Genomic DNA, 25,704 nt, shown 5'->3' with positions numbered 1-25,704 from the left:
TTTGTTGTTCAGATCAATGACATTTGTAAATAAGAATTTTAAAATGTGTAAAATTAACAATTCTCATCAAAATTAGTAATGTTCCTATATGTACTACCACCTATATTCTCATTAAAATTAGTAATGTTCCTATATGTACTACCACCTATATTCTCATCAAAATTAGTAATGTTCCTATATGTACTACCACCGATATTCTTATCAAAATTAGTAATGTTCCTATCTCTACCACCACCTATACTATCATCAAAATTAGTAATGTTCCTATATGTACTACCACCGATATTCTAATGAAAATTAGAAATGTTCCTATATGTACCACCACCTATATTCTCATCAAAATTAGTAATGTTCCTATATGTACCAGCACCTATATTCTCATCAAAATTAGTAATGTTCCTATATGTACTACCACCTATACTATCATCAAAATTAGTAATGTTCCTATCTCTACCAGCACCTATATTCTCATCAAAATTAGTAATGTTCCTATATGTACTACCACCTATACTATCATCAAAATTAGTAATGTTCCTATATGTACTACCACCTATACTATCATCAAAATTAGTAATGTTCCTATATGTACTACCACCTATATTCTCATTAAAATTAGTAATGTTCCTATCTCTACCAGCACCTATATTCTCATCAAAATTAGTAATGTTCCTATATGTACTACCACCTATACTATCATCAAAATTAGTAATGTTCCTATCTCTACCACCACCTATATTATCATCAAAATTAGTAATGTTCCTATATATACTACCACCTATATTCTCATCAAAATTAGTAATGTTCCTATATGTACTACTACCTATATTCTCATCAAAATTAGTAATGTTCCTATATGTACTACCACCTATATTCTCATCAAAATTAGTAATGTTCCTATCTCTACCACCACCTATACTATCATCAAAATTAGTAATGTTCCTAACTGTACCACCACCTATATTCTCATTAAAATTAATAATGTTTCTATCTCTGCCACCACCTATACTATCATCAAAATTAGTAATGTTCCTATATGTACCACCACCTATATTCTTATCAAAATTAGTAATGTTCCTATCTCTGCCACCACCTATACTATCATCAAAATTAGTAATGTTCTATATGTACCTACCACCGATATTCTTATCAAAATTAGTAATGTTCTCTATCTCTACCACCACCTATACTATCATCAAAATTAGTAATGTTCCTATATGTACTACCACCTATATTCTAATGAAAATTAGAAATGTTCCTATATGTACTACCACCTATATTCTCATCAAAATTAGTAATGTTCCTATATGTGCTACCACCTATATTCTCATCAAAATTAGTAATGTTCCTATATGTACTACCACCTATATTCTCATCAAAATTAGTAATGTTCCTATCTCTACCACCACCTATACTATCATCAAAATTAGTAATGTTCCTATATGTACTACCACCTATATTCTTATCAAAATTAGTAATGTTCCTATCTCTGCCACCACCTATACTATCATCAAAATTAGTAATGTTCCTAACTGTGCCACCACCTATATTCTCATTAAAATTAATAATGTTCCTATCTCTACCACCACCTATACTATCATCAAAATTAGTAATGTTCCTATATGTACTACCACCTATATTCTTATCAAAATTAATAATGTTCCTATCTCTACCACCACCTATACTATCATCAAAATTAGTAATGTTCCTATATGTACTACCACCTACATTCTCATCAAAATTAGTAATGTTCCTATATGTACTACCACCTATATTCTCATCAAAATTAATAATGTTCCTATCTCTACCACCACCTATACTATCATCAAAATTAGTAATGTTCCTATCTGTACCACACCACCTATATTCTCATTAAAATTAATAATGTTCCTATCTCTACCACCACCTATACTATCATCAAAATTAGTAATGTTCCTATATGTACTACCACCTATATTCTCATCAAAATTAATAATGTTCCTATCTCTACCACCACCTATACTATCATCAAAATTACTAATGTTCCTAACTGTACCACCACCTATATTCTCATTAAAATTAATAATGTTCCTATCTCTACCACCACCTATACTATCATCAAAATTAGTAATGTTCCCATATGTACTACCACCGATATTCTCATCAAAATTAATAATGTTCCTATCTCTACCACCACCTATACTATCATCAAAATTAGTAATGTTCCTATATGTACTACCACCTATATTCTCATCAAAATTAATAATGTTCCTATATGTACTACCACCTATATTCTCATCAAAATTAATAATGTTCCTATCTCTACCACCACCTATACTATCATCAAAATTAGTAATGTTCCTAACTGTACCACCACCTATATTCTCATTAAAATTAATAATGTTCCTATCTCTACCACCACCTATACTATCATCAAAATTAGTAATGTTCCTATATGTACTACCACCTATATTCTTATCAAAATTAGTAATGTTCCTATCTGTACCACCACCTATATTCTCATTAAAATTAATAATGTTCCTATCTCTACCACCACCTATACTATCATCAAAATTAGTAATGTTCCTATATGTACTACCACCTATATTCTCATCAAAATTAATAATGTTCCTATCTCTACCACCACCTATACTATCATCAAAATTAGTAATGTTCCATATGTACTTACCACCGATATTCTCATCAAAATTAATAATGTTCCTATCTCTACCACCACCTATACTATCATCAAAATTAGTAATGTTCTATATGTACTACCACCTATATTCTCATCAAAATTAATAATGTTCCTATCTCTACCACCACCTATACTATCATCAAAATTAGTAATGTTCCTAACTGTACCACCACCTATATTCTCATTAAAATTAATAATGTTCCTATCTCTCTGCCACCTATACTATCATCAAAATTAGTAATGTTCTAACTGTACCACCACCTATATTCTCATTAAAATTAATAATGTTCCTATCTCTACCACCACCTATACTATCATCAAAATTAGTAATGTTCCTATATGTACTACCACCTATATTCTTATCAAAATTAGTAATGTTTCTATCTCTACCACCACCTATACTATCATCAAAATTAGTAATGTTCCTATATGTACTACCACCGATATTCTTATCAAAATTAGTAATGTTCCTATCTCTACCACCACCTATACTATCATCAAAATTAGTAATGTTCCTATATGTACTACCACCGATATTCTTATCAAAATTAGTAATGTTCCTATCTCTACCACCACCTATACTATCATCAAAATTAGTAATGTTCCTATATGTACTACCACCTATATTCTCATTAAAATTAGTAATGTTCCTATCTCTACCACCACCTATACTATCATCAAAATTAGTAATGTTCCTATATGTACTACCACCTATACTATCATCAAAATTAGTAATGTTCCTATATGTACTACCACCTATACTATCATCAAAATTAGTAATGTTCCTATATGTACTACCACCGATATTCTTATCAAAATTAGTAATGTTCCTATCTCTACCACCACCTATACTATCATCAAAATTAGTAATGTTCCTATATGTACTACCACTGATATTCTCATCAAAATTAATAATGTTCCTATCTCTACCACCACCTATACTATCATCAAAATTAGTAATGTTCCTAACTGTACCACCACCTATATTCTCATTAAAATTAATAATGTTCCTATCTCTACCACCACCTATACTATCATCAAAATTAGTAATGTTCCTATATGTACTACCACCTATATTCTCATCAAAATTAATAATGTTCCTATCTCTACCACCACCTATACTATCATCAAAATTAGTAATGTTCTTAACTGTACCACCACCTATATTCTCATTAAAATTAATAATGTTCCTATCTCTACCACCACCTATACTATCATCAAAATTAGTAATGTTCCTATATGTACTACCACCGATATTCTTATCAAAATTAGTAATGTTCCTATCTCTACCACCACCTATACTATCATCAAAATTAGTAATGTTCCTATATGTACTACCACCGATATTCTTATCAAAATTAGTAATGTTCCTATCTCTACCACCACCTATACTATCATCAAAATTAGTAATGTTCCTATATGTACTACCACCTATATTCTCATTAAAATTAGTAATGTTCCTATCTCTACCACCACCTATACTATCATCAAAATTAGTAATGTTCCTATATGTACTACCACCTACATTCTTATCAAAATTAGTAATGTTCCTATCTCTACCACCACCTATACTATCATCAAAATTAGTAATGTTCCTATCTCTACCAGCACCTATATTCTCATCAAAATTAGTAATGTTCCTATATGTACTACCACCTATACTATCATCAAAATTAGTAATGTTCCTATATGTACTACCACCTATACTATCATCAAAATTAGTAATGTTCCTATATGTACTACCACCTATATTCTCATTAAAATTAGTAATGTTCCTATCTCTACCAGCACCTATATTCTCATCAAAATTAGTAATGTTCCTATATGTACTACCACCTATACTATCATCAAAATTAGTAATGTTCCTATCTCTACCACCACCTATATTATCATCAAAATTAGTAATGTTCCTATATATACTACCACCTATATTCTCATCAAAATTAGTAATGTTCCTATATGTACTACTACCTATATTCTCATCAAAATTAGTAATGTTCCTATATGTACTACCACCTATATTCTCATCAAAATTAGTAATGTTCCTATCTCTACCACCACCTATACTATCATCAAAATTAGTAATGTTCCTAACTGTACCACCACCTATATTCTCATTAAAATTAATAATGTTCCTATCTCTACCACCACCTATACTATCATCAAAATTAGTAATGTTCCTATATGTACCACCACCTATATTCTTATCAAAATTAGTAATGTTCCTATCTCTACCACCACCTATACTATCATCAAAATTAGTAATGTTCCTATATGTACTACCACCGATATTCTTATCAAAATTAGTAATGTTCCTATCTCTACCACCACCTATACTATCATCAAAATTAGTAATGTTCCTATATGTACTACCACCTATATTCTAATGAAAATTAGAAATGTTCCTATATGTACTACCACCTATATTCTCATCAAAATTAGTAATGTTCCTATATGTACTACCACCTATATTCTCATCAAAATTAGTAATGTTCCTATATGTACTACCACCTATATTCTCATCAAAATTAGTAATGTTCCTATCTCTACCACCACCTATACTATCATCAAAATTAGTAATGTTCCTATATGTACTACCACCTATATTCTTATCAAAATTAGTAATGTTTCTATCTCTACCACCACCTATACTATCATCAAAATTAGTAATGTTCCTAAGCTGTACCACCACCTATATTCTCATTAAAATTAATAATGTTCCTATCTCTACCACCACCTATACTATCATCAAAATTAGTAATGTTCCTATATGTACTACCACCTATATTCTTATCAAAATTAATAATGTTCCTATCTCTACCACCACCTATACTATCATCAAAATTAGTAATGTTCCTATATGTACTACCACCTACATTCTCATCAAAATTAGTAATGTTCCTATATGTACTACCACCTATATTCTCATCAAAATTAATAATGTTCCTATCTCTACCACCACCTATACTATCATCAAAATTAGTAATGTTCCTATCTGTACCACCACCTATATTCTCATTAAAATTAATAATGTTCCTATCTCTACCACCACCTATACTATCATCAAAATTAGTAATGTTCCTATATGTACTACCACCTATATTCTCATCAAAATTAATAATGTTCCTATCTCTACCACCACCTATACTATCATCAAAATTACTAATGTTCCTAACTGTGCCACCACCTATATTCTCATTAAAATTAATAATGTTCCTATCTCTACCACCACCTATACTATCATCAAAATTAGTAATGTTCCTATATGTACTACCACCGATATTCTCATCAAAATTAATAATGTTCCTATCTCTACCACCACCTATACTATCATCAAAATTAGTAATGTTCCTATATGTACTACCACCTATATTCTCATCAAAATTAATAATGTTCCTATATGTACTACCACCTATATTCTCATCAAAATTAATAATGTTCCTATCTCTACCACCACCTATACTATCATCAAAATTAGTAATGTTCCTAACTGTACCACCACCTATATTCTCATTAAAATTAATAATGTTCCTATCTCTACCACCACCTATACTATCATCAAAATTAGTAATGTTCCTATATGTACTACCACCTATATTCTTATCAAAATTAGTAATGTTCCTATCTGTACCACCACCTATATTCTCATTAAAATTAATAATGTTCCTATCTCTACCACCACCTATACTATCATCAAAATTAGTAATGTTCCTATATGTACTACCACCTATATTCTCATCAAAATTAATAATGTTCCTATCTCTACCACCACCTATACTATCATCAAAATTAGTAATGTTCCCATATGTACTACCACCGATATTCTCATCAAAATTAATAATGTTCCTATCTCTACCACCACCTATACTATCATCAAAATTAGTAATGTTCCTATATGTACTACCACCTATATTCTCATCAAAATTAATAATGTTCCTATCTCTACCACCACCTATACTATCATCAAAATTAGTAATGTTCCTAACTGTACCACCACCTATATTCTCATTAAAATTAATAATGTTCCTATCTCTACCACCACCTATACTATCATCAAAATTAGTAATGTTCCTAACTGTACCACCACCTATATTCTCATTAAAATTAATAATGTTCCTATCTCTACCACCACCTATACTATCATCAAAATTAGTAATGTTCCTATATGTACTACCACCTATATTCTTATCAAAATTAGTAATGTTTCTATCTCTACCACCACCTATACTATCATCAAAATTAGTAATGTTCCTATATGTACTACCACCGATATTCTTATCAAAATTAGTAATGTTCCTATCTCTACCACCACCTATACTATCATCAAAATTAGTAATGTTCCTATATGTACTACCACCGATATTCTTATCAAAATTAGTAATGTTCCTATCTCTACCACCACCTATACTATCATCAAAATTAGTAATGTTCCTATATGTACTACCACCTATATTCTCATTAAAATTAGTAATGTTCCTATCTCTACCACCACCTATACTATCATCAAAATTAGTAATGTTCCTATATGTACTACCACCTATACTATCATCAAAATTAGTAATGTTCTATATGTACTACCACCTATACTATCATCAAAATTAGTAATGTTCCTATATGTACTACCACCGATATTCTTATCAAAATTAGTAATGTTCCTATCTCTACCACCACCTATACTATCATCAAAATTAGTAATGTTCCTATATGTACTACCACTGATATTCTCATCAAAATTAATAATGTTCCTATCTCTACCACCACCTATACTATCATCAAAATTAGTAATGTTCCTAACTGTACCACCACCTATATTCTCATTAAAATTAATAATGTTCCTATCTCTACCACCACCTATACTATCATCAAAATTAGTAATGTTCCTATATGTACTACCACCTATATTCTCATCAAAATTAATAATGTTCCTATCTCTACCACCACCTATACTATCATCAAAATTAGTAATGTTCTTAACTGTACCACCACCTATATTCTCATTAAAATTAATAATGTTCCTATCTCTACCACCACCTATACTATCATCAAAATTAGTAATGTTCCTATATGTACTACCACCGATATTCTTATCAAAATTAGTAATGTTCCTATCTCTACCACCACCTATACTATCATCAAAATTAGTAATGTTCCTATATGTACTACCACCGATATTCTTATCAAAATTAGTAATGTTCCTATCTCTACCACCACCTATACTATCATCAAAATTAGTAATGTTCCTATATGTACTACCACCTATATTCTCATTAAAATTAGTAATGTTCCTATCTCTACCACCACCTATACTATCATCAAAATTAGTAATGTTCCTATATGTACTACCACCTACATTCTTATCAAAATTAGTAATGTTCCTATCTCTACCACCACCTATACTATCATCAAAATTAGTAATGTTCCTAACTGTACCACCACCTATATTCTCATTAAAATTAATAATGTTCCTATCTCTACCACCACCTATACTATCATCAAAATTAGTAATGTTCCTATATGTACTACCACCGATATTCTTATCAAAATTAATAATGTTCCTATCTCTACCACCACCTATACTATCATCAAAATTAGTAATGTTCCTAACTGTACCACCACCTATATTCTCATTAAAATTAATAATGTTCCTATCTCTACCACCACCTATACTATCATCAAAATTAGTAATGTTCCTATATGTGCTACCACCTATATTCTCATCAAAATTAATAATGTTCCTATCTCTACCACCACCTATACTATCATTAAAATTAATAATGTTCCTATCTCTACCACCACCTATACTATCATCAAAATTAGTAATGTTCCTATCTCTACCACCACCTATACTATCATCAAAATTAGTAATGTTCCTATATGTACTACCACCTATATTCTCATCAAAATTAATAATGTTCCTATCTCTACCACCACCTATACTATCATTAAAATTAATAATGTTCCTATCTCTGCCACCACCTATACTATCATCAAAATTAGTAATGTTCCTATATGTACTACCACCTATATTCTTATCAAAATTAGTAATGTTCCTATCTCTACCACCGCCTATACTATCATCAAAATTAGTAATGTTCCTATATGTACTACCACCGATATTCTTATCAAAATTAATAATGTTCCTATCTCTACCACCACCTATACTATCATCAAAATTAGTAATGTTCCTATATGTACTACCACCTATATTCTCATCAAAATTAGTAATGTTCCTATCTCTACCACCACCTATACTATCATCAAAATTAGTAATGTTCCTATATGTACTACCACCTATATTCTTATCAAAATTAGTAATGTTCCTATCTCTACCACCACCTATACTATCATCAAAATTAGTAATGTTCCTAACTGTACCACCACCTATATTCTCATTAAAATTAATAATGTTCCTATCTCTACCACCACCTATACTATCATCAAAATTAGTAATGTTCCTATACCATCGTGCTACCACCTATATTCTCATCAAAATTAATAATGTTCCTATCTCTACCACCACCTATACTATCATTAAAATTAATAATGTTCCTATCTCTACCACCACCTATACTATCATCAAAATTAGTAATGTTCCTATCTCTACCACCACCTATACTATCATCAAAATTAGTAATGTTCCTATATGTACTACCACCTATATTCTTATCAAAATTAGTAATGTTCCTATCTCTACCACCACCTATACTATCATCAAAATTAGTAATGTTCCTATATGTACTACCACCGATATTCTTATCAAAATTAGTAATGTTCCTATCTCTACCACCACCTATACTATCATCAAAATTAGTAATGTTCCTATCTCTACCACCACCTATATTCTCATTAAAATTAATAATGTTCCTATCTCTACCACCACCTATACTATCATCAAAATTAGTAATGTTCCTAACTGTAATCACCACCTATATTCTCATCAAAATTAATAATGTTCCTATCTCTACCACCACCTATACTATCATCAAAATTAGTAATGTTCCTATATGTACTACCACCTATATTCTCATCAAAATTAATAATGTTCCTATCTCTACCACCACCTATACTATCATTAAAATTAATAATGTTCCTATCTCTACCACCACCTATACTATCATCAAAATTAGTAATGTTCCTATATGTACCACCACCTATATTCTTATCAAAATTAGTAATGTTCCTATCTCTACCACCACCTATACTATCATCAAAATTAGTAATGTTCCTATATGTACTACCACCAATATTCTTATCAAAATTAATAATGTTCCTATCTCTACCACCACCTATACTATCATCAAAATTAGTAATGTTCCTATATGTACTACCACCTATAATCTCATCAAAATTAATAATGTTCCTATCTCTACCACCACCTATACTATCATCAAAATTAGTAATGTTCCTAACTGTACTTACCACCTATATTCTCATTAAAATTATTAATGTTCCTATCTCTACCACCACCTATACTATCATCAAAATTAGTAATGTTCCTATATGTACTACCACCTATATTCTTATCAAAATTAGTAATGTTCCTATCTCTACCACCACCTATACTATCATCAAAATTAGTAATGTTCCTAACTGTACCACCACCTATATTCTCATTAAAATTAATAATGTTCCTATCTCTACCACCACCTATACTATCATCAAAATTAGTAATGTTCCTATATGTACTACCACCTATATTCTCATCAAAATTAATAATGTCCCTATCTCTACCACCACCTATACTATCATCAAAATTAGTAATGTTCCTAACTGTACCACCACCTATATTCTCATCAAAATTAGTAATGTTCCTAACTGTACTACCACCTACATTCTAATGAAAATTAGTAATGTTCCTATCCATACTGTAATGTTCCTATATGTACTACCACCTATACTCTCATCAAAATTAGTAACGTTCCTATATGTACTACCTATATTAGTATATAGTATGGTATATTATTATAGTATGGTCAATATATACATTTACTCAAATCATTATTCAAGTTCACGTAGTGTTTATTATACAACAATAAACAGTCTTAATTTTCTTTCTTCAAAATTAATTGTGAAAAGTAAATTTATACTTGAAAAAAATATGCATGTATAATACAGTGATTCTTTGAAACTTTATAAATGGGTGGTCTGGTGTAGTGATTCTTGCCTGGCCAATGCTAATTTGTTCGATTGATTTGACGGTGATGTAATTCAGCAAAAAAAAATTTTATTTCCCAATTATTCCCTTGTTTAAAATTTGCCATCAGTAGCTGACAAACCAGTCTTACTACATGTACAGTAATTAACAATTATCTTCATTTTCTATAGTCCTTATAAATATAAATTAAAACACTGTTGATATGGTAAGATTACTGTCCTTTTATTTTATTATTGTAAACATTGTTTAAATTAGTACATTGTTTGATAAAAGTAGCAAGATAAACCAATGGTGAATAAAATGTATGCTTTGTATATAGGTTAGTAACTCTTTGAAATCTCAAAAGAAATACAATATTTATAATCCACAATAACAAATGTAATTTGGGTAATGGCCAAGATTGAAAGACATGTTTCGGTAGCTTTATGTTACCATCATCACAAATAAAAACATACACTTGAAATTATTGTTTTGTGTCATTACAATGAATAACATGTTTCAACAATGTTATCAGGAAGAGGAGACACAAACATATTATTGTTATATACATAACATTTATGTTCATTAAGACAGTATTTCAAATTGTGTTTAGTTTGACCAATATGTATTTATTGTTGCTTTCACACCTAATTTATCTAAAATGTCTTTTACATTCAGTGCTGGGAATTAATGTTTTAATTTTGTTAAATAGTTTAAAAACAGGAATAAAATTATGTTTTCTGAAAACACAGGCAATTTGTACTTTATATATACATATATAAAACATTACTGTAATATAAATTTTGTTATCAAAGACTTTGATAAAAACAGAACTGTATTTTGTTTGTATTAAACATTCAGTTACATTAATATTATATTATCTGTCATTAGCCATGTTTTTCATAAATTCTATTTGTTTTAAATTAGTAAAATTATAACAAATTTTAAATCATTGTTTAGTTTTTGAGAAAATGGAAGGCAACATGATCTCCTTGTGAAACAACCCGTCTGTCGTATGTTTTTACCCCCAAAAATGGTTACATGAAATTACCGAAACACATAAAGTCTTTTAATGTTGGTCCTTAACCAAATAAGAAATCTTATTGTTTTCGTATCTTTAGTGAAAAATTAGAAGTGCAACATCACATAACTTAGCCCGATGGACTGACCTCTAGTGTTATATACACTAATTACTGTGATAAGAAATCTTTCTCTTAACTCTTTTCTATTTATAATACCGTGTTTCTCCGAAAATAAGACAGGGCTTATATTAATTTTCACTCCAAAATATGACACTAGGGCTTATTTTCGGGGGATGTCTTATTTTGATATATTAAAAAAATGAAGTTACAAAGTAAAACTATTAAACTAACCATTTAAAATAAACTATTATTAAACTATTAAACTAACTGATTAATACTTAAACAAACTAATTAACTAACTATTAAACTAATTAATAAATTAATTTTTTTTATTTCTTTCCTCTTCCTGCCACTCTTAACTAGGGCTTATTTTAAGGGTAGGGCTTATATTAAAACTATTCCCAAAAATCACACTAGGTCTTATTTTATGGTAGGTCTTATTATCGGAGAAACGGGTAGTACAAAGAAGCTAAAACAAATTGTATTCACTGTGAAGTGTAGAAGGAAAAAAGAATCTTACATTCAGTACAAAAATACACAAAATCTATAACAAAACAAAACAAAGAGAAAACTAGTATTTCCAGCTAACCCATAAACAAGGAAAGCCAACCTTTAGAAAGCACTTGTGTTAGAGGATTTTGTATTTTGTCTTACAAATTAAAAAAAAATGAATTGGACTCCTCAGCTAACAATTTTACTGAAGTATGCATACAGCTAAAGAAATAACAACTCAGCTAACAATTTTACTGAAGTATGCATACAGCTAAAGAAATAACAACTGTGAAATATTTACTGAAGTATGCATACAGCTAAAGAAATAACAACTGTGAAATATTTACTGAAGTATGCATACAGCTAAAGAAATAACAACTGTGAAATATTTACTGAAGTATGCATACAGCTAAAGAAATAACAACTGTGAAATATTTACTGAAGTATGCATACAGCTAAAGAAATAACAACTGTGAAATATTTACTGAAGTATGCATACAGCTAAAGAAATAACAACTGTGAAATATTTACTGAAGTATGCATACAGCTAAAGAAATAACAACTGTGAAATATTTACTGAAGTATGCATACAGCTAAAGAAATAACAACTCAGCTAACAATTTTACTGAAGTATGCATACAGATAAAGAAATAACAACTCAGCTAACAATTTTACTGAAGTATGCATACAGCTAAAGAAATAACAACTGTGAATATTTACTGAAGTATGCATACAGCTAAAGAAATAACAACTGTGAATATTTACTGAAGTATGCATACAGCTAAAGAAATAACAACTGTGAAATATTTACTGAAGTATGCATACAGCTAAAGAAATAACAACTGTGAAATATTTACTGAAGTATGCATACAGCTAAAGAAATAACAACTGTGAAATATTTACTGAAGTATGCATACAGCTAAAGAAATAACAACTGTGAAATATTTACTGAAGTATGCATACAGCTAAAGAAATAACAACTGTGAAATATTTACTGAAGTATGCATACAGCTAAAGAAATAACAACTGTGAAATATTTACTGAAGTATGCATACAGCTAAAGAAATAACAACTGTGAAATATTTACTGAAGTATGCATACAGCTAAAGAAATAACAACTGTGAAATATTTACTGAAGTATGCATACAGCTAAAGAAATAACAACTGTGAAATATTTACTGAAGTATGCATACAGCTAAAGAAATAACAACTGTGAAATATTTACTGAAGTATGCATACAGCTAAAGAAATAACAACTGTGAAATAGACATCACTCATCTTTCACAAAGAAATACACAACTTCGTTTGTTTCAGTCAAGTAAAAATAATAGTGTTTTACTTGTATTTATATATAAACATTACCAGTGCTAAATAGAACATTACATTACAGAAAACTAATTACATATGATTTTATTTAACATAGGCTTGTCATTTATCTTACACCTTTTAATTTCATTAACTCAAAATGTCTTTCATAAAAGATAAAAAAAATTTTCTTAAATACAAAAACCTTGTTTCCTACATAAATACACAATTTTCAACAAGCTTTTCTTGAAACTCGAGAAAACACATTCATTTGAAACTGAAAATTCACTTGTAATATTATGTGGATGTGCCCAGTATGTTCTTGAAATTTTAAAATATTCGAGCTTAAATATAGCTTAGCAGTTAACCACACCTCGACAAATGAAATGGGAAAGATTCCTATTCTGTCTCCTAATTTCCCTTCAGCCCAATTTTCATCCACGCGTCTTATAACAGTAATTATTTCTCCCTGGAAAAAAAAATAAAATCGTACACATGTATTACGACAGTAATTATTTCTCCTGGGAAAACAAAATTTCATTAATATGTCTTACTACAGTAATTATTTTTCTTTCAAAGAAAACAAAATTCATTCACACATTTTATGACAGCAGTTACTTCTCTAAGAGAAAAGCCCACTAATAATTAGGTGTCACACATTCATAACCTGGGAACATTTCAAAACTCTTGAACTTTAGTAAACTTACATAGAAATGTTCATGAAAATGTGATAACTAGTAACATCACATCAACCAATCCAATCCTATTTAAAGTTTGCTATTTTTACTCAGAACCTCACAAAATAGAAAGCATACCAAAAACTTGGATATCAGAACACCAAGCTGATCATGTGTACATATTGTGAAATGAGTTTCATATCTAAATACAGTTAGAAACAGACAGCTATAATTAGTTGCAGGCCCTTGTGTCAAACAAACAAAACTGTAGTAGGACTATATACAGCAGAATACCAGTACCTGTTTGAATTAGAACTTGGTAGGACCCACTATAGCTCATGCCCTATATGGCCATCACTGGCTAGAAAACCACACAACCTCACTGCTTAAAACCACAGATGTAAAATATATAGCACAAGACTTACTTTCAAACCAAAACAAAACTAAACCTAAACAGTTGAGGATCATAACTATATCTGAAACTTGTTAACTTTAGTAAATCTGGTTTCCTGTATTACACTGTGTCAAGTAGATGAAGTCTCAAAACAAAACTAAACTGTAGATTATTACAGTCAATGATATAACTATACCTGAAACTTGTTAACTTTAGTAAATCTGGTTTCCTGTATTACACTGTGTCAAGTAGATGAAGTCTCAAAACAAAACTAAACTGTAGATTATTACAGTCAATGATATAACAGTTGAGGATCATAACTATATCTGAAACTTGTTAACTTTAGTAAATCTGGTTTCCTGTATTACACTGTGTCAAGTAGATGAAGTCTCAAAACAAAACTAAACTGTAGATCATTACAGTCAATGATATAACAGTTGAGGATCATAACTATATCTGAAACTTGTTAACTTTAGTAAATCTGGTTTCCTGTATTACACTGTGTCAAGTAGATGAAGTCTCAAAACAAAACTAAACTGTAGATCATTACAGTCAATGATATAACAGTTGAGGACTGTTACAATAGACTGTACTTATAGAGGCATGTGGAACTTACAACACACTGTACTTACAGAGGCATGTGGTACTTACAACAGACTGTACTTATAAAGGCATCTGGAACTTACAACAGACTGTACTTATAAAGGCATGTGGAACTTACAACAGACTGTACTTATAAAGGCATGTGGTACTTAAAACAGACTGTACTTATAAAGGCATGTGGAACTTACAACAGACTGTACTTATAAAGGCATGTGGAACTTACAACAGACTGTACTTATAAAGGCATGTGGAACTTACAACAGACTGTACTTATAAAGGCATGTGGTACTTAAAACAGACTGTACTTATAAAGGCATGTGGAACTTACAACAGACTGTACTTACAGAGACATATGGTACCTACTACAAACTGTACTTATAGAGGTGTGGAGTACTTGAAACAGACGATAATTAACATAATATGTAAAATTTCTTTGTTGAACAAATATAACATTAAGTTTTTCACACCATAAAATTCTATTATTGACATTTCTTGCAAATAAACTGACTGTCTGTTACAAAGTTCAGTGTTACTCTAAGTATGAATCTGTTGTTCATGATTGTTCAGTAATTGTTAAAATGTGTGTGTATCACACTGGTACATATTATTATTTGTGAATCTACACAATAATTACTTTTTACTGTTACTGTTGATTTATTGTTCAAGCCCTTCTGAAGAGACCTAAGCCAACTCACTTTTTTGACAACTACAAGTCCTACATAGCAATTGGAAAATGTACACAACAGCCATATAAATCTGGCATGTTAAAATATGTAAACCATTTTCTTTTTAAACAATAACAACCAGTGAATAGAATGACCAATGACAGTTATTTAACTCCATTGAAAATGTACTTTACTTCTTCTCACATAATCAGTTATTTTCATTCAGTACTGCCCTCTACATGCAAATTTTTTTTACATGCCATCAAAATTAAGTTTTCATGTACCCTACAATCAACATCTCACACACACCTTATTACGCAACAACCTTTCACCAAGAGGACTGCAAACACACCTTTCTAATATATGTGACTCCCTCTATTCCATTCTACTAAAATGTCACTTTTGAGTTTAGGCAAAAAATGGAAGCACTGGTTTTCAGTGGTGAAAAAAAGTGTGAAATGAAAGATAACCTATTGGAAATACATTATTAATATAGGAAAATTATAGCTTTCAATATGGTATGTTACCTCTTCTCACATAAATACTTATAATCCTACTTTCTATAGGTGGAGAGACTGGTGAGAGTAAACAAAAGCTCCTAAAAAACACCCTAAAAAGGGAGACCACACCACTTCTGTACCAGGTATACTCTTTGCTCTGTGTGGAAAAAAATGATGCAGACGTGAGCAGAAAACAGAATGTCAAGTGTATTCAAACACAGATGCCAAGAACCAACATCCATGTGGGGGAGAAAAGAGGACCATACCACCAGAAAGTCAACTACAGTCCAAAACCTTCCCCTCTGGTGCAGGTAGATAATACAATCTTCCTCTCAAGTCAAGCTGAGGGATACCTTGCACCCACAAATCTGTGAATGGGACGATGATAACAATATGATAGGTTGCTTGACTGACCTGGGAACCCGCTTTGAGACGATCACCATAAGATGACCCTGTAAGCTAAATACACTAAAATCTGACAGGAACATCCCACCTCAACAGTGAGCATTTTGTGACCATGGAAATTATAAATATATAACCCACATGGCCTGACGGTGCACACTTGATCATATGTAGTATAAATAGACAGACACTACTCACCACAGAGTGTCCATCAGAGACAAATAGTACAATGAGAGGAGGAACCTGCAGGTAGGAACTGCAAAGGAGAGGGACATAAAACAGTAACAGTCTAAACTTGGAATGAGACAAATGATCAACCAATCATGAAGAAATCCATTACTGTCTTGCTAATTCCACATGAGATTCCAAAGATTTCGAAATAGTTTTCTCCTCAGAAGATCCCAAACAGAGACACCACATGTGTAAGGAAACAGCTGAAGAAGACAAGACAAATAGAGGTAATCAGGGAGAAACTACCTCTCAAAAACCCCTGTGGATCGCTGTGGAGTGTCTCAGAAAGAAGGCAGATAGTAGACAAATACTGTGGGAGAGTTGACAGGGTAATACAAGGCATGGGATAAACAAACAAGATGAACAGGGTACACCCACCTCACAAGTAAAGTGATTCCAACTGTTGAAAATTAAGAAATCGAAATATAGACTGATTGTATGCTAAAGCAAACTGATCTGAGGCCCATGGAGGGCAAGGCATACTAGCATCCTCAACCAACTAAGAACTAAAAAACTTTGCATGAATCCTAAAATCCAGGAAAGGAGGAACACAAATATAGAGGGGTATCATGTAACTAAGGAAAGAGGGAGTTATAAGAAATCAGGGGAGTAGATAAACAGAAAACACCTGAAAAATTACATCTAAAAAAAGACATATTAGGGCTAGCTGATTCTGCAGTAGGGATGTTGGAAGACATGGTAAGATCAGGTGAAAGAAAAAGGCTGTAAAATTCCTCATTGTCTTGAATAGGTTCAGCACGTTCTGGATGAATATGGGCAACATCAGGAGAAACACATTTACTTGTATAACAATCAATCTCATGGCAAACGAGAGCCAATAACTCAGTAGTCAAGTTACCCCCCACCTGCGATCTGTGTAAATGTGTTGGTGGACAGTATTACCTCTGAACTGGCAACATGAACTGTAGAATTCATTGTAACAATGAATGATCTAAACAACACTGTTAGAATAAAGAAATGAAATTACAAAAAACATATTTAAGCTTGCAAACTATTTTAAAATTTAAAATCTATTCCACTTCAAAATAAAAGGAAAAAAGCACAAAGTTTAAAAAATACAAAACCTGACTGGAGAGCACAATAAAAAATGTCTTGACATGAACACTGCCAAACAAGAAATGATAGTTTAGTAGAATCTAACAGAGGGAGTCACATGCAGATGATGTGTTGCACTGCTATTGGTGGAAAATTGTAACATGATGATTTACAAGCGAAATGCAGTCAAATCACACTGAACATAGAGTATGTGGAAGATTGAAGCTTGCAGCATGAACAAAAACTTTTGTATATACAGTGCAACACTGAACAAGAATAGCTATTTATGTGGGAGGAGGTAATAAACCATATCGGAATTCAACATTCCACAGAATCAAGGTACTATTAAAATTACTTAGCAGTAAAGGTACTAAAAATAAACGTAAAAACATTATCAAAAAACAAGCTCTGGAATGGTGTAAACGTGCAAGATTAAAAAAACCTGCAATCTACATCAAACTGTTATTCGGAGATTAACTTCCCCATATCTTAAGCCTTATTTACCAGTCAGGTTATAAAAAGATTTACAACTATACATTTACTATCATTATTAAACTTAATTCACCAACTTTAACTTTCAGAATTGTTTTAAAGCAAGAACATTATAATAATTTAACTTAGAAGCTTAGCTTTCCAGCAGTTTTCTTAAACCAGATACGTTTATAAGAAACAAAATGTCTTGAAAAGAAATTTCACCACAAGCTCAGGATAAATTAGCTAGATTAACAGTTCCAACCAATATTATATTTAATTGAAGAAATCCTATTATTTAACTTGCACATATCTTACCACTGTTTCCTCACTGAGCTAATGCTGGCTGAATCAAAATTGTAACAACAGTTTACATATTTTGTTGATTAACAAACATGTTTATAATTATCATTTATCTTATCTTTATCAGCCTCTCTTTGTGTATCCCTATTTTTATACTAAGAACTGCTGGTACAATAATCAGTGATTTTTTTACAATAATTTCTTGTATATTTTCATGCTGTTAAAAGTAAATAATCTAATGGAAATGTGACTCGTTTATCGTACCTTGGAAAATATTAGACAGTCCTTTTCATCGCACTCAGTACTCAGCCTAAAATCATACAATGCCTTACACTGTGGAAATGCTACAGGAATGGGGATTAGCACTTGAACATAGCTAGCTGGGAAAAAGCCATGCTTGCCACCAACTTCACCACTGTACCAGTTTTGGTCTATTCTCTTCCTTAACACAATGATGTCTCCTTTTTTGAAAGATAAATCCCTGAAATAAAACACAATTAAATTGGGAAAAAAGGATCAAATAACACTATATATAAAAAACAAGTCAATGATTAGATTCACACAAAACACATTAAGAGTCAAGATGTAAACACAAGCATCAAATAATATTATATAAAAACAAGTAAATGATTAGATTCACACAAAACACATTAAGAGTCAAGATGTAAACACAAACATCAAATAATATTATATAAAAAACAAGTCAATGATTAGATTCACACAAAACACATTAAAAGTTCAGGTGTAAACACAAACATCAAATAACACTATACATGAAACAAGTCAATGATTAAATTCACACAAAACACACTAAGAGTTAAGATGCAAACACAAGCGTCAAATAATATAAAACAAGTCAATGATTAATGCTAAGGTGTAAATAGAAACATGAAATAACACTATATATAAAACAGGTCAATGATTAAATGATAAGGTGTAAACACAAGCACCAAATAACACTATATATAAAACAAGTCAATGATTAAATGATAAGGTGTAAACACAAGCACCAAATAACACTATATATAAAACAAGTCAGATTAAATAATAAGGTGTAAACACAAGCACCAAATAACACTATATATAAAACAAGTCAATGATTAAATGATAAGGTGTAAACACAAGCACCAAATAACACTATATATAAAACAAGTCAATGATTAAATGATAAGGTGTAAACACAAGCACCAAATAACACTATATATAAAACAGGTCAATGATTAAATGATAAGGTGTAAACACAAGCACCAAATAACACTATATATAAAACAGGTCAATGATTAAATGATAAGGTGTAAACACAAGCATCAAATAACACTATATATAAAACAGGTCAATGATTAAATGATAAGGTGTAAACACAAGCACCAAATAACACTATATATAAAACAAGTCAATGATTAAATGATAAGGTGTAAACACAAGATCAAATAACACTATATATAAAACAGGTCAATGATTAAATGATAAGGTGTAAACACAAGCACCAAATAACACTATATATAAAACAAGTCAATGATTAAATGATAAGGTGTAAACACAAGATCAAATAACACTATATATAAAACAGGTCAATGATTAAATGATAAGGTGTAAACACAAGCACCAAATAACACTATATATAAAACAAGTCAATGATTAAATGATAAGGTGTAAACACAAGCACCAAATAACACTATATATAAAACAGGTCAATGATTAAATGATAAGGTGTAAACACAAGCACCAAATAACACTATATATAAAACAGGTCAATGATTAAATGATAAGGTGTAAACACAAGATCAAATAACACTATATATAAAACAGGTCAATGATTAAATGATAAGGTGTAAACACAAGCACCAAATAACACTATATATAAAACAGGTTAATGATTAAATGATAAGGTGTAAACACAAGATCAAATAACACTATATATAAAACAGGTCAATGATTAAATGATAAGGTGTAAACACAAGCACCAAATAACACTATATATAAAACATGTCAATGATTAAATGATAAGGTGTAAACACAAGCACCAAATAACACTATATATAAAACAGGTCAATGATTAAATGATAAGGTGTAAACACAAGCACCAAATAACACTATATATAAAACAAGTCAATGATTAAATGATAAGGTGTAAACACAAGCACCAAATAACACTATATATAAAACAGGTTAATGATTAAATGATAAGGTGTAAACACAAGCACCAAATAACACTATATATAAAACAGGTCAATGATTAAATGATAAGGTGTAAACACAAGATCAAATAACACTATATATAAAACAGGTTAATGATTAAATGATAAGGTGTAAACACAAGATCAAATAACACTATATATAAAACAGGTTAATGATTAAATCATAAGGTGTAAACACAAGATCAAATAACACTATATATAAAACAGGTTAATGATTAAATGATAAGGTGTAAACACAAGATCAAATAACACTATATATAAAACAGGTTAATGATTAAATGATAAGGTGTAAAGACAAGATCAAATAACACTATATATAAAACAAGTCAATGATTAAATGATAAGGTGTAAACACAAGCACCAAATAACACTATATATAAAACAAGTCAGATTAAATAATAAGGTGTAAACACAAGCACCAAATAACACTATATATAAAACAAGTCAATGATTAAATGATAAGGTGTAAACACAAGCACCAAATAACACTATATATAAAACAAGTCAATGATTAAATGATAAGGTGTAAACACAAGCACCAAATAACACTATATAGGAAACAGGTCAATGATTAAATGATAAGGTGTAAACACAAGCACCAAATAACACTATATATAAAACAGGTCAATGATTAAATGATAAGGTGTAAACACAAGCATCAAATAACACTATATATAAAACAGGTCAATGATTAAATGATAAGGTGTAAACACAAGCACCAAATAACACTATATATAAAACAAGTCAATGATTAAATGATAAGGTGTAAACACAAGATCAAATAACACTATATATAAAACAGGTCAATGATTAAATGATAAGGTGTAAACACAAGCACCAAATAACACTATATATAAAACAAGTCAATGATTAAATGATAAGGTGTAAACACAAGATCAAATAACACTATATATAAAACAGGTCAATGATTAAATGATAAGGTGTAAACACAAGCACCAAATAACACTATATATAAAACAAGTCAATGATTAAATGATAAGGTGTAAACACAAGCACCAAATAACACTATATATAAAACAGGTCAATGATTAAATGATAAGGTGTAAACACAAGCACCAAATAACACTATATATAAAACAGGTCAATGATTAAATGATAAGGTGTAAACACAAGATCAAATAACACTATATATAAAACAGGTCAATGATTAAATGATAAGGTGTAAACACAAGCACCAAATAACACTATATATAAAACAGGTCAATGATTAAATGATAAGGTGTAAACACAAGATCAAATAACACTATATATAAAACAGGTCAATGATTAAATGATAAGGTGTAAACACAAGCACCAAATAACACTATATATAAAACAAGTCAATGATTAAATGATAAGGTGTAAACACAAGCACCAAATAACACTATATATAAAACAGGTCAATGATTAAATGATAAGGTGTAAACACAAGCACCAAATAACACTATATATAAAACAAGTCAATGATTAAATGATAAGGTGTAAACACAAGCACCAAATAACACTATATATAAAACAGGTTAATGATTAAATGATAAGGTGTAAACACAAGCACCAAATAACACTATATATAAAACAGGTCAATGATTAAATGATAAGGTGTAAACACAAGATCAAATAACACTATATATAAAACAAGTCAATGATTAAATGATAAGGTGTAAACACAAGATCAAATAACACTATATATAAAACAGGTCAATGATTAAATGATAAGGTGTAAACACAAGCACCAAATAACACTATATATAAAACAAGTCAATGATTAAATGATAAGGTGTAAACACAAGCACCAAATAACACTATATATAAAACAGGTCAATGATTAAATGATAAGGTGTAAACACAAGCACCAAATAACACTATATATAAAACAAGTCAATGATTAAATGATAAGGTGTAAACACAAGCACCAAATAACACTATATATAAAACAGGTCAATGATTAAATGATAAGGTGTAAACACAAGCACCAAATAACACTATATATAAAACAGGTCAATGATTAAATGATAAGGTGTAAACACAAGATCAAATAACACTATATATAAAACAGGTCAATGATTAAATGATAAGGTGTAAACACAAGATCAAATAACACTATATATAAAACAGGTCAATGATTAAATGATAAGGTGTAAACACAAGATCAAATAACACTATATATAAAACAAATCAATGATTAAATGATAAGGTGTAAAGACAAGATCAAATAACACTATATATAAAACAGGTTAATGATTAAATGATAAGGTGTAAACACAAGATCAAATAACACTATATATAAAACAGGTTAATGATTAAATGATAAGGTGTAAAGACAAGATCAAATAACACTATATATAAAACAGGTCAATGATTAAATGATAAGGTGTAAACACAAGCACCAAATAACACTATATATAAAACAAGTCAATGATTAAATGATAAGGTGTAAACACAAGCACCAAATAACACTATATATAAAACAGGTTAATGATTAAATGATAAGGTGTAAAACACAAGATCAAATAACACTATATATAAAACAGGTCAATGATTAAATGATAAGGTGTAAACACAAGCACCAAATAACACTATATATAAAACAGGTTAATGATTAAATGATAAGGTGTAAACACAAGATCAAATAACACTATATATAAAACAGGTCAATGATTAAATGATAAGGTGTAAACACAAGCACCAAATAACACTATATATAAAACAGGTCAATGATTAAATGATAAGGTGTAAACACAAGCACCAAATAACACTATATATAAAACAGGTTAATGATTAAATGATAAGGTGTAAACACAAGCACCAAATAACACTATATATAAAACAGGTCAATGATTAAATGATAAGGTGTAAACACAAGCACCAAATAACACTATATATAAAACAGGTCAATGATTAAATGATAAGGTGTAAACACAAGCACCAAATAACACTATATATAAAACAAGTCAATGATAAAATGATAAGGTGTAAACACAAGCATCAAATAACACTATATATAAAACAAGTCAATGATTAAATGATAAGGTGTAAACACAAGCACCAAATAACACTATATATAAAACAAGTCAATGATTAAATGATAAGGTGTAAACACAAGCACCAAATAACACTATATATAAAACAGGTCAATGATTAAATGATAAGGTGTAAACACAAGCACCAAATAACACTATATATAAAACAGGTCAATGATTAAATGATAAGGTGTAAACACAAGCATCAAATAACACTATATATAAAACAGGTCAATGATTAAATGATAAGGTGTAAACACAAGCACCAAATAACACTATATATATAAAACAAGTCAATGATTAAATGATAAGGTGTAAACACAAGATCAAATAACACTATATATAAAACAGGTCAATGATTAAATGATAAGGTGTAAACACAAGCACCAAATAACACTATATATAAAACAGGTCAATGATTAAATGATAAGGTGTAAACACAAGATCAAATAACACTATATATAAAACAGGTCAATGATTAAATGATAAGGTGTAAACACAAGCACCAAATAACACTATATATAAAACAAGTCAATGATTAAATGATAAGGTGTAAACACAAGCACCAAATAACACTATATATAAAACAGGTCAATGATTAAATGATAAGGTGTAAACACAAGCACCAAATAACACTATATATAAAACAGGTCAATGATTAAATGATAAGGTGTAAACACAAGATCAAATAACACTATATATAAAACAAGTCAATGATTAAATGATAAGGTGTAAACACAAGATCAAATAACACTATATATAAAACAGGTCAATGATTAAATGATAAGGTGTAAACACAAGATCAAATAACACTATATATAAAACAGGTCAATGATTAAATGATAAGGTGTAAACACAAGATCAAATAACACTATATATAAAACAGGTCAATGATTAAATGATAAGGTGTAAACACAAGCACCAAATAACACTATATATAAAACAAGTCAATGATTAAATGATAAGGTGTAAACACAAGCACCAAATAACACTATATATAAAACAACTCAGATTAAATGATAAGGTGTAAACACAAGATCAAATAACACTATATATAAAACAGGTCAATGATTAAATGATAAGGTGTAAACACAAGCACCAAATAACACTATATATAAAACAGGTCAATGATTAAATGATAAGGTGTAAACACAAGCACCAAATAACACTATATATAAAACAGGTCAATGATTAAATGATAAGGTGTAAACACAAGATCAAATAACACTATATATAAAACAGGTCAATGATTAAATGATAAGGTGTAAACACAAGCACCAAATAACACTATATATAAAACAAGTCAATGATTAAATGATAAGGTGTAAACACAAGCACCAAATAACACTATATATAAAACAGGTTAATGATTAAATGATAAGGTGTAAACACAAGCACCAAATAACACTATATATAAAACAGGTCAATGATTAAATG

The 25,704-nt window shown here is 29.9% G+C and overlaps 1 protein-coding gene across 1 annotated transcript in view; it reads right to left on the bottom strand.

The window, feature by feature from the left end:
* The window catches only part of LOC143227909 (E3 ubiquitin-protein ligase SH3RF1-like), a 67,529-nt gene that overhangs the window by 25,428 nt on the left and 16,397 nt on the right, over positions 1 to 25,704 (bottom strand). Inside the window, exons 3-4 of the mRNA XM_076459267.1 lie at positions 19,314 to 19,530; positions 14,121 to 14,216 (exon numbers count right to left, since the gene is read on the bottom strand). Coding sequence (XP_076315382.1) covers positions 14,121 to 14,216; positions 19,314 to 19,530 — 313 coding nt within the window. The remainder of the gene's footprint in view (positions 1 to 14,120; positions 14,217 to 19,313; positions 19,531 to 25,704) is intronic.

The sequence above is a fragment of the Tachypleus tridentatus genome, chromosome 10, assembly GCF_004210375.1.
Source record: "Tachypleus tridentatus isolate NWPU-2018 chromosome 10, ASM421037v1, whole genome shotgun sequence".
Classification (NCBI taxonomy): Eukaryota; Metazoa; Arthropoda; class Merostomata; order Xiphosura; family Limulidae; genus Tachypleus; species Tachypleus tridentatus.
This window is presented reverse-complemented; position numbering and strand designations above follow the sequence as displayed.